The 12,166-nt window shown below is 35.0% G+C and overlaps 2 protein-coding genes across 3 annotated transcripts in view; both read right to left on the minus strand.

The window, feature by feature from the left end:
- The window catches only part of pitpnm3 (PITPNM family member 3), a 110,576-nt gene extending 107,695 nt beyond the window's left edge, over window positions 1-2,881 (minus strand). The window contains exon 1 of the mRNA XM_051129550.1: window positions 2,312-2,881. Coding sequence (XP_050985507.1) covers window positions 2,312-2,336 — 25 coding nt within the window. The 5' untranslated portion in view covers window positions 2,337-2,881. The remainder of the gene's footprint in view (window positions 1-2,311) is intronic.
- A 177-nt stretch (window positions 2,882-3,058) lies between these two features.
- Window positions 3,059-12,166, minus strand: part of kiaa0753 (KIAA0753 ortholog) — a 29,700-nt gene continuing 20,592 nt past the window's right edge. For both annotated transcript variants that reach the window (XM_051130101.1, XM_051130100.1), the window contains exons 16-17: window positions 11,583-11,804; window positions 3,059-6,324 (exon numbers count right to left, since the gene is read on the minus strand). In XM_051130101.1, coding sequence (XP_050986058.1) covers window positions 6,186-6,324; window positions 11,583-11,804 — 361 coding nt within the window. In that variant the 3' untranslated portion in view covers window positions 3,059-6,185. The remainder of the gene's footprint in view (window positions 6,325-11,582; window positions 11,805-12,166) is intronic.

The following is a 12,166-nucleotide window of genomic DNA, read 5'->3' on the forward strand; positions in this document are numbered from 1 at the left end:
CCTAGAGATTGAGCAATGATCTACGTAATCATGTTTAAAGTTCAAATAAATAAATAAATATTTTTTTTCAATGTAAAGTGATTCAGATTTATAGCAGAAGTCATTTTGGAAAACCAGATTCACAAAATGGCACACCTGCATAACCAACTTTCTTCTGCTGACAGTTTTGGTTAGCACTGACTTCCACTGTATGGACCGAAAAAAAGAGAAATATTTTCTTTTATGTTTCACTGAAAAGACACAACATGGGGTAGGGCTGTCAACCAATTAATCGCATCCCAAATTAAATAATAAAAAAAAAATGTATATAAACATTAAAAAAAATTAAAACATCATTAGTGTCCTCCAAACAACTCTCCACCTCCATGATACCTTAGAAGCCAGTGTGAATCGCATAATCAATAAACTTCTAGAAATATTGAAAAAATACCACATTAACAGACAACCACCATTCAGAATCATGAAATGCAAAGGGTAAGTTTTCTTCCAGATCAATAATTGCTCCAACATGCCAGACTGTATGTGCTGCTATAAACAGATTATACTGTATCTATGTATGCTGAGATGTTTAGTCCAGCCCTAGACTCAATATCTGAGTGTCCTACTGAATATATATCTCAAAGAGTGACCATCGGTTCTCTCATCAACCTCTTTTTAACATTCAAGGAGCCAAACTGAGCAAAAAAACTAATGATACAATTCACGTCAATGGCCAAGGAGACAAACATCTCCAACTGACTTTTCATGCAGAACATGCATTATGAAAAGCTTATGCGTTTTTGAAGACCACAGTTTGTCTCATTTAAAGTGTTTGAAGCACTACAATTTTTACAATTTATTAAAATGAAAGCATATTGGTGGAGAAAAAAGCCAACCAGTGGATCATCACTCTCCAGCTGGGCTCTAATTAAATTATGTCAAAGATGAATCAAATGTACAGTCATAATCTACAACCATCTGGAAGAAACAAACATTCAATACCATTTATAGCCAGAATTACTAATCACACCATTGGCTGTTCCTTACAATATATTGTATAATCGGGGTCTACAAAGTTACTACAGGAAGTCTATGAACTAAAATACAAAACAAAATGGAGCATATATATATATATATGTGTGTGTGTGTGTGTGTGTGTGTGTGTGTGACCCTGGACCACAAAACCAGTCTTAAGTCGCTGGGGTTTATTTGTAGCAATAGCCAAAAATACATTGTATGGGTCAAAATTACTGATTTTTCTTTTATGGCAAAAACCATTAAGAAATTAAGTAAAGATCATGTTCCATTAAGATATTTTGTAAAATTCCTACTGTAAATGTATAAAAACTTAATTTTTGATTAGTAATATACATTGTTAGGAACATTATTTAAAGAACTTTAAAGGTGATTTTCTCAATATTTTGATTTTTTTGCAGCCTCAGATTCTTGATTTTTAAATAGTTGTATCTCGGGCAAATATTTTCCTATCCTAACAAACTATATATCAATAAAAAGCTTATTTATTTAGCTTTCATATGATGTATAAATCTTAATTTTGAAAAAATGACCCTTACGACTGGTTTTGTGATCCAGGGTCATATATATATATATATATATAGCGATTTATATATATATATATATTAGTAAGAAACGCAGTATTTAAGCTTACCAGTTAAACAAAGAAAACTACTTCCGGATCAGTTACATTAACAATAATATGAATAATCCTAAATATCATTTATTATGAATGTTGATCATGATTTACAGTATCATTATTTTGTCCCAAAAAAACAAAACTTAATTACAAATGATTCCTGATACACAAAAACAATCTGGATCATATGAGCTAATAGAATGCAATATCGATCGGTCTCTAAAAGTTATTACACAGCGTTGCTACTAAATCGTAGTATTGGTATCCGGGGTCTCTGGATTGCCTGCTAGTCTGAGTAGGGGATCCCTAGGTCAGGTATGGTTGACAACTCCTGCCCTAGATCCATAAAACAGTCTACATTTTTGATTACTACCAGTATATAAGGAGAACATGTTAAGATGAACGTTTGGACTGTCTCTGAAAACCTAGTGAACCGGACGGCGTTTAGAGGCGGTCATAAGCATTGGAATGCGCCCATGACGCCCCAAAACACTGTCTAGGTAGGCAGCTCACTAGGTTTGGAGACACAGCCCTGGTTCATCACGCATTCCAACAGATTGACGCGGAAAGTGAAGAGAGCAAACTGGCTGTCTACTCTTTCTGCCGTGACACCCACAGCTTGCACGTCAATCCCGGAGATGTCACATCACATACGGACAGCACACAGACATCTCTTACCTTTCCCTCTGATTTCTTTAGCCATCCTGCGTCTTTGCAGTTAGTTTGGACAGTACGCACGTCTCTTCTCTCTGTCCTTGTCTGCGCGCGGGAGAAGCGATTTCAAGTCTATGCGCGTTTCATGTTTGAAGATGCCGTGGAAATGACATGCCAAGGTGGGAGTATCCATGAACGCTGAGAGATCCCAGTGTTGAAGTAAGCGCGGACTTGGGGCTGTTTGTATGTGTACAGACTTTGCTGTTGTCCTCCTCTCCTCCTGTTGAGCTCGAGGTGTGATGTTCGACTGCCTCCAGTGGCTCTGAGCGAGCTGCAGTCAACTTGGAAAACGCCAAGCGCATTAATGCAGGCTTCAGACCACCCGCTGTCATGTATTTCTTATTTATTCATTTATGTACTTTAAATAATAATATTACACTAGCGCCTCCTTAAGGATGTTACGCAGATCGTATGACACTAAACAAACGCTGATAAACAATACATAATTCCCGCAACGCATTAGCTTTTGAGCTCGGTAACTTTTTATTTTATATAAAAAGAAATGTGTTTATACTGCAAATGTATGTCTTATTATAAATCGATTTAATAAATAAATCAACAGAACGCCTAGGCTACAGCATAGGAGCATTCTTAGCCAACCTTTGAATAATATCATATTCATTTCTGTAGTTTTATCTAACGGTGTAATTTTAAAGTTAGGCAAGCCAACTAATACAACAAAACATCACAGAAATACATAAAGTAGCCTGCTTATTTGTTTATTTCACGCAACGCGCCATTTTGAAATGAAAACGAGGCTGACCCGTCATCAGTTCGCCATATTGGCGGCAATGAACGTAAACAAATCCACTGAACCCAACAACACTAGCATATTTTGCTGGTTACTGCTGCTAAAAATGGTCAATTACTGTCATATTTTGGGCTGTACTACTCGGTCTTACCAGGAAAAACATTTGAAGTATTATAGACTGCCTAAAGTTATAACAAATAGGAGAAGAGTGCAAAAAACTGTCTGAGGAACAAAAGGCATTTGTGGTTGGCTAAACTGAACCAGGATTTCCAGGGCAAGAATCTTGACAACATTCCTGTTTGTTCTTATTTCCAGTCAGGTAGGTGAAATATTAGGCTAACATCTTCATTAATACTGCTTATATGTATCTTTACCACCTATTAACTTTAGTTTGTCAAAATATTGCTTACTAAGTCTGTCTCTACATGTTTTAGCAACTTCCAAATGGTTTTTCAGTGGTTTAGATGGCATAAATTAGCAGAACATATTCAGTAGTACATTAACCGCGCAATCCATGCTGTTGTTTACAACCGAGTATTGCCAATATGGCCGCGCATCCGGGTAACTGACCAAATCGTGACGTAAGTGCAAACCCCCTATTGTATATGTACCTATCTACCTTATTCTTCAACACGGAAGAATTGACGTGTATTAAAAGAATATGGTAGGACACCTTTTTGAAATATCAAGCAGGAAAACAAATGTTTTGTACAGCTAAAAATAGCTGGACGTGGATGAGACTGGAAGCCAGACCCATAAAATTTACAAATGGCCACATCTGCTCTTATGAAAAAAAAAATAAGGTGGAATGTTAATTATTTAAACAAACATATTTTTTAAACCTACCCATATGCTGTTGAAATATGTATAGTTTCTTATAGGAATTGTGTTGCAGTTTGGTTATTTTACATCTACATGCGACAGAATCTGCCAGCGCAATTGAAGAATGACTCTAAACTCCTCTGAGATAATAGCGAAACTGTTACAAGAAGAAACAACAAGAAAACTTTCAACAAAGGCCAAACAACATTGACAAATAGTTTAAAAATCCCTAATGCTTTAAAATTTGGCCTACAGTATAGCTTTCATTCAATCGTGCGTGTGTGATACAAACAACAGTTGCGTAGCTGAGGGACCACAGGTGCTGCCCATGCCTGCCGGCAAACTGAATATCTAGATTGTGAAAGCAGAAGTGCAGAAGGCATTGTGAAGCTGAAAACAGAAATATAAATATCTTCACCCTGCCCATGGCAGTATATCTTCTAGTCCTATAGTAGGATGACTTTGCAAAACGTTAGCTTGTTCATAAATCACAATGTCATGATTCTTCCTCTGGCTTTTAAATACTCTGTCACAGCAGCTCAGCTGATTAATCGTAATGGCTATAAAATACGAGTCTCGTGGTAGCTGTCCAACAGTAATTGAAAGAAAAAGAGACAAAATCAAGATCAAATATAGTGCATTTTCCATAAGCAAATTTACCAGCTCATTGTCTGTATAATAAGGCTAACGCAAGACATTGATGTACATCAGGGATCCCGAATACCTATTCTCAGATAGCTCTAAATGACTATTGATAGAGGTGAAGTCTGGAGTTCTTCAATTCCAGGGAACTGCCCATGTTGCATTACTCCACTCCTTTAGGGACTTGGCCTATTTGTAGCAGCCAGGAAACCCAATGACAAAACACTTCTGACTCCAAACACTGCATTGTGTTTCTGGCAAAAGCAGTAGCAGAAAAACAGCCTGCAGGTCAGACAAGCAGAAAGACAGATAACATTGATTACACCATCTGGACGCAGGAAAAAAATGGGTAATTCAATTAATTTAACTTTTCTTTTAAAAAAGCAATTTCATCCAGGGCACCGAGTACAATGTGCCAAGGCCAGGGAGATGCTTGAAATAGCCTTTCAAAACATTTATTCTCATTATAAATTAAATCATGATTATAAATACAATACAAATCCAACAGGTATCTTTCACTAGCAATAAAAACATAACCAAGAAAACAAGCTCAAGCCAAATTAGCGACTGTATTCCTGTAGAGTCACAGCATTCATAATAGCTCATGGCACAAAGCCTAGAATTTGCTGGCAAATGCAGTTACTTATGCATTAGTTTGCTTTTGGCACTTTCCACAAATAAGTAGTTTGCTGAACACTAGGAAGAAACCTGTGACTCACATCTGGAGGTTTAAACTACAGTTTAAACTAACTCACTGCATTCGAATTAAGCAATAAGGGGACAACCGATACTTTTAAAGCCATAGAAAAACACAGACCCTTATTTTACATTGCTAAATATGTCTAAACCACATACTTTCTGTTTATCATAGCCTAACTTAGTTATATAAGAGCTTTAGATGTGTACTTTCCTACATGCAGCCCTTATGGAAAGAATGCTTGTAAATACTACCGCGGTCAGGCCCTGTCCGAGCACATTCCCAGCATACCAGCACAACATCTGGACACATCTGGAGGCCATTTTCTCCTCAGAGGCTTAAACTGTACACTCTAAATATACCTCACCTGTCCAGTCATGCTGGGCAACATATGGACACTTAGTGAACTTAAAGTCAATTAGCATAGAGAAACAAAACATATGTTTTAAAGTGTATGAAATCAGTCCAAAACATCATTAATGCTCTTTCAGGACAAAGCGAGTGTGTGATCCTCTGTGAGGTGTTTATGGAAAACAGTGTAAATCTTATCACTTGCAGTGCATTAATAATGTAGGGGTTGTTTTATGGCTTTTGTCTATGCTGAAAAGTCGACTAATGCATTAACTAAGGAGGTTGTATGGATTACGACACATTGATGTGACATTTGTTAGCCGTGTGCTAAAAAGCATCTGTTTGCATTTAAAAGTCAGACCGCCCACTGAGGTTTCACATTACAGTCAAAATGCCCGTCGGAGTAGAAACTGAGCTCTAACCAGCAGGTTCTATGCAGTGATTGTGATGTGAGGTCAAGTATTTGAATGTAATACACGGAAAAACATACAAAAATATAAACCTGGATATGAGAACATTCAGTTCCAAAAACATATTAAAATGTCATCGTTTGTAAGTTGTTTCTTGAGGAGTCTCTATGACATTGATGTGGTGGGAGACTGGACAGGCTGGAGGAACTCTGAAGTGAAAACAGCTTCCGCATACTCTTCGCAAACATCCTGGAACTCTGCCGCCACATCAGCCAGAGCCTCGGCCATTAGCTCATCAGCCAGACTGCGGGAAACAAGGGAAAAGAGAGTTACAGTTACACAGCACTTATTGCATTAAAGGGACAGTTCACATCAAAATATGAAACTGTTATTATAAATGCTTGTGTATAAATGTTGGGTATATTTTTGTGCAAGTGATGTTATTGTTAACTACAACTATTACAAATCATGTAGCATTTTTTACATTTGAAAATGCTGAAAAATAAAATAAAGCTTAAATAAGATGAAATATAAATGGAAAAACTTACAGGAAAATTGGATATAATCTAAAATTTAATTGCCTTGGGAATTAACTGAAATCAATTTTTATTTCACTTTTAGTAATTTATTATTTAGAGCAGCATGAACAAAAAAAAAAAAAAAAAAAAAAAAAAAAAAAAAAAAATCACCCTATTTGTCTATTTCTATTCTAATGCATGTTGCGAATTTTATTGTGAACAATTCATCCAAGAATACAGAATACGGTTGTTTTTTGTGTGTGTGTGTGTGTGTGTGTGTGTTTTTAATGTTTTGACTTCGTAATGTTTAACCAAAATGTCATAATTGGACAATTTTAAAGCTATATCTAGAAATATACACTACCAGTCAAAAGTTTTTTAATGTTTTTTTAAAGAAGTCTCTTCTGCTTACCAAGCCTGCATTTATTTCCAAAGTTATGTAATTAGTATAATTCGTTTTTGCTGCAATTATACTCAAAGTACAGCAAAACAGTACAATTCTGAAATATTTTTACTGCTTATTTGAAGACTTTTTAAAATTTAATTTATTCCTTTGATTTTAAAGCAGAATTTTTAGCATCATTACTCCAGTCACATGATTCTTCAGAAATCACTGTAATATTCTAAAAAATAAAAAATATATAAATATATATATATATATATATATATATATATATTTTTTTTTTTTTTTTTTTTTTTTACATATGTATTACATATATATTACATAGAAAACAGTAGACAATTTTTTTTCAGGTTTCTTTCATGAATAGAAAGTTCAGAAGAACAGCATTTTTCTGAAATAGAAATATTTTGTAACATTACGAATATCTTATCATCATTTTTAAATAAATTTAAAGCATCCTTGCTAAATAAAAGTATTAATTTCTATAATTCTAATTAAAAAATTGTGAAAAATGTACTCAACTGTTTTAAATATTGATAATAATAATAATAATAATAATAATAAATGTCTCTTGAACAGCAAATCAGCATATTACATATTATAATGATTTATAATGAAGCATCCGTGATAATGCAAGACTGGAATAATAATGCTGAAAATTTAGCTTTGATTACAGGAATAAATTACATTTTAAAATATATTCATATAGATCACAGTTATTTTAAATAGTAAAAATATTAAATATTAAAAAACATTGTAAATCTTACTGTTCAAAAACTTTTGACTGACAGTGTACAAAAAGACAAAAGCACATACAATTACTAAAACTAAATGAAAATGACAAATGAAAAATATTCAAATCAAAGCTATCCAAAATATTTTAAAATACTATAATAGTATATAAATAATACTAGAATGAGTTCTCTCAGCATTAAAGAATAAAAATGACTTCTTTCTATTTCCTCAGGACAGTAATGAGATGATCTAAATCTTTTCTTTTAGCCAAGTATTAAACTTCCTCTGTGTAAAGTGCAGAGCTACCCAGAGAGCGCGGTCAGTCTGTGCTCACTCAAGGCCTTGACTGCCTTCAAGGCTCTTATTACCCACAATGCACCGTAGACTGACAAGTGCCCGCACCCGTTCCCAGCAGCAGCACTAATTGCCGTGACATTTCCCATCTTCTCTATTTCTCTGGAATAATAACCATTCAGAGTCTCTGCGGTGCTACACTGAAAAAAAAAAAAAAAAAAAAACACGATCCTCAATTTCTTTTTATATCCATGCAATAACTCTTACTTTTTTCAAGCTGCTGCACACAGAAAAATATTTTCACTTTTAAATCCTCACTTTCTCCTTTTTCCGTAAATGATTTCTGCAACAATTCTTCTCGCCACCCACACAGCCCATGGCGCGAGGATCAAGTCTGACAAATGAGACCTCGGCTCTAGGATCAGATTCTGGCTCTTGTGTTCCTCTTCCCACCGTTGTTAAAAGCGTGTTCTCTGTGGACTAGCAGGACTTGATAAATATCCACCGCATTGCACCAACTTAAAAATTCTGTTAAGTATGCTAATGGTGGGGTGGGCGTGCAGGAGCACTAGCGGAACAACAAAGACGCTCATTTGCACAGGAGCATGCTCTACATTAGCTAATATTTACATTTAAAATGGCATCGTGTGCGAGGATCATTATAGCCGTGAGGCTGTAAACAATCTCAACTCCTACTAGCTGTGTCACCGTGGGGCTTGTGACTAATCTGCTGTTGCTCTGGGTGCAAATAGAAGAGCTGAGCTTTCAGCATTTATACATCCAGGAACGTGTCTTGAACATAAACAAAACAATGAAAATACGTCGGGGAAGTGTAGATATCAGTGATGAATGAGTAAGCTCTAATTTAGGTTAGATGTCATAAGCCATATGTGCACTGCAGCTTCAGTGCACACATAGTTCAGTTGTTTACTAAAGTCGCTGCTTTAAGATGCACATAATGACATCTAAATGGGTATGTGTTGTGACTCATTTGCAAATTTTGGTGGTGAAATGAACAAAACAAAGACCTTTTCATATCCAGTTTGGATATGAAGGTGTCATTCATGCAAAAAGCACTAAAAGTGAATTCAGTTTTATGTAAAATAGATATATATGCATCTAGTAATGTTTTATGCTGTTGACAATTGTACATATCATGGCAGTTTTAAATAGTGGCAGTAAAAGGTTAATGCTCGTTATCAAAAGATGCTGTACTAGGTGCGCTACTGAGCAAGTTTACTACATTCAAAAAGCTATACATATCTGGTTGTGCGTTGCAAATGTATTAGTTTAGTGCTATGGTAAAAGCAATTTGAGGTCATAACATAATATTGTGCTACACTCTAAAAAATCCTGGGTTCAGCCTGTTGTTTCATGTTATTGGGTTATTTTTAGTATTTTTTTTTATCCAGGTGCTGGGTAGTTTTTCTGTAACTCAGCTGCTGGGTCATTTTTAAAAGAGAAGTCCATTTCCACAACAAAGATTTACAGATGTACATGTACTCACCCCTTTGTCATCCAAGATGTTCATGTCTTTCTTTCTTCAGTCGTAAAGAAATTGTTTTTTGAGGAAAACAGGTATTTCAGCACCATAGAAGTCCACTATATGGAGAAAAATGCTGAAATGTTTTCCTCAAAAAACAATTTATTTTCGACTGAGGAACAAAAGACAGGAACATCTTTGATGAGAAGGGGGTGAGTACATTATCTGTGAATTTTTGTTCTGGAAGTGGACTTTTTTCCTGCCCAACCGCTGAGTTGGGACCTGTTTCCTATAAAACAACCCAGCTGTTGAGTTACAGTCAGAGCGCTGGCTTCTACAATTTGGTGGTCAGAGGTTTGACAAAATTCAACCATTTTAGCTTTGGTAGACCTAACACCGTGTCTACACCAGACGCCACACAGCAGCAAAATACAGTAGAACTCATTATAATCATTGATGCTGTCTACACTAGATGTGGTGCGGTGCCAAATCCCCAGCAGTAAACTGCTCCCGCATTCTATTTGTGACCCTGGACAACAAAACCAGTCATATGGGTCAATTTTTCAAAATTGAGATTTATACATCATCTGAAAGCTAAATAAATAATATTTTTATTGATGTATGGTTTATTATGAAAGAACAATATTTGGCTGAGATACAACTATCTGAGGGTGCAAAAAAAAAAAACATAAAAATTACATTTTGATATACAGTAGGAATTTTGCTAAATATCTTCATGGAACATGATCTTTACTTAATATTCTAATGATTTTTGGAATAAAAGAAAAATCTATAATTTTGACCAATACAATGTATTTTTGGCTATTGCTACAAATATACCCCAGCGACTTAAGACTGGTTTTGTGGTCCAGGGTCACATTTATGACATGCTCAAACAATTGTTGCGTCCAGTGTAGACACAGTGTAATATAAATGCAATTTGTAATGTAATTAAGCTAGGCTAATCTGTTAGCTTGCTAACAATAGAATAACTGGCAAAAAAAAAAAAAGGGTTAAATAATTCATTTGAAGGCTAAATTAAACAAAAGTGTTAATTTCATTATACAAGCTTCTGAAATATTTTGTAATGTGTGACATGTACAGTTTAAGTCAAAAGTTTACATACACCATGCAAAATTTGCAAAATGGATCATTCAAAATGCATGTTTTTTTATTTAGTACTGACCTCAATAAGATATTTCACATAAAAGATGTTTACATATATATAGAAAATAATAGTTGAATTCATAAAAATGACCCCGTTCAAAAGTTTACATACACTTGATTCTTAATACTGTGTTGTTACTTGGATGATCCACAGCTGTGGATTTTGTTTTTTGTTTGTTTAGTGATAGTTGTTCATGAGTCCCTTGTTTTTCCTGAACAGTTAAACTGCCTGCTGTTCTTCAGAAAAGATTGATCTTAAATCATACAGTTCCTTGGAAAGGGTTCAAATACACATAAATGCTGAAAAAACCAAAGAATTTGTGAGACCTGAAGGATTTTTCTGAAGAACAGGAGCCAGTTTAACTGTTCAGGACAAACAAGGGACTCATAATCAACTATCACTAAACAAACACAAAAAACAGCTGTGGATCATTCAGGTAAAAACACAGTATTAAGAATCAAGTGTGTGTAAACTTTTGAACAGGGTCATTTTTATAACTTTGCCTATTATTTTCTATTGTGAACTATATGTAAACGTCTTTTATGTAAAATATCTTACTCAGGTCAGTACTAAATAAAAATAAAAAAAACATGTTTTGTATAATCCCTCTTATTTTAGTAAAACAATTAACATTTTGCAGATTCTTCAAGGTGTATGTAAACTTTTGACCTCAACTGTAATTTGAAAGGTTAATCTAGGCTAAGCTGTTAGCTTGCTAAATGAAAACGCAAAGAAAGGAAAACATTTAATTTAATAATTTCAGCTTCTCTAACAATGTGATATGTCAAAGACTTTAATTACCATATTCTCATGATTAGGAATGAATATATGGTAAAGTGACTTTGTATGATTTCTAATCTAATGGAGTACCCTTAAAAATAATGAGTTTAAGGTAAAATTCAACCCACACTTTAGTGGTGATTGAAATGTTTTATTAAAAATGCAATCATTAGATTCAAACCTGTCTGCTATTGCCCAAGGATTGAAGCTCCCCAGAGCCTCGTGCGAAACCAGGCGCAGAAAGGCATCATGGTTCTCCCTGTATTTCTGAATACTCCTCTGCATGCTGGGCGGCACAGTCAGGCAAACCCCTCGTGTGCTTCCCCCTCCAGCTGGGACTGGATGACTGGGGTCATTTAGAGTTAAAGACTCCTCATCTAGTATCGATGTGTCTGATGCAGCCCTGTAAACAGAAAAAAAAAAATGTTATGGTTTTTTGCACTGTTTTATGTTTTTTGGGGGGGTAGCATAGCTAATGGCTACAGAAAAGAGAGCATTTTCTGTATCTAATAGCTAAAGCAGCAACATCAGTAAAGTTTATTCACACTTCAGACCACCATATCAACTGTTAAGGGAATTAAATGCCGTCACAATCACAACATATTAATACTCTAAATTAATATTTACATTTTTTTGCTAAATCTGGAATCAAAAGCACTCGTGTAAACATCTCAGCAACCTCAGATCACTTCAAGATGACCTCATGTGCCAAGTTGGGTATTAATCAGGCTCTCAAAAGCACAAACACTCTTCACATTTATATAT

Source organism: Labeo rohita, chromosome 15, assembly GCF_022985175.1.
Source record: "Labeo rohita strain BAU-BD-2019 chromosome 15, IGBB_LRoh.1.0, whole genome shotgun sequence".
NCBI classification, from domain to species: domain Eukaryota; kingdom Metazoa; phylum Chordata; class Actinopteri; order Cypriniformes; family Cyprinidae; genus Labeo; species Labeo rohita.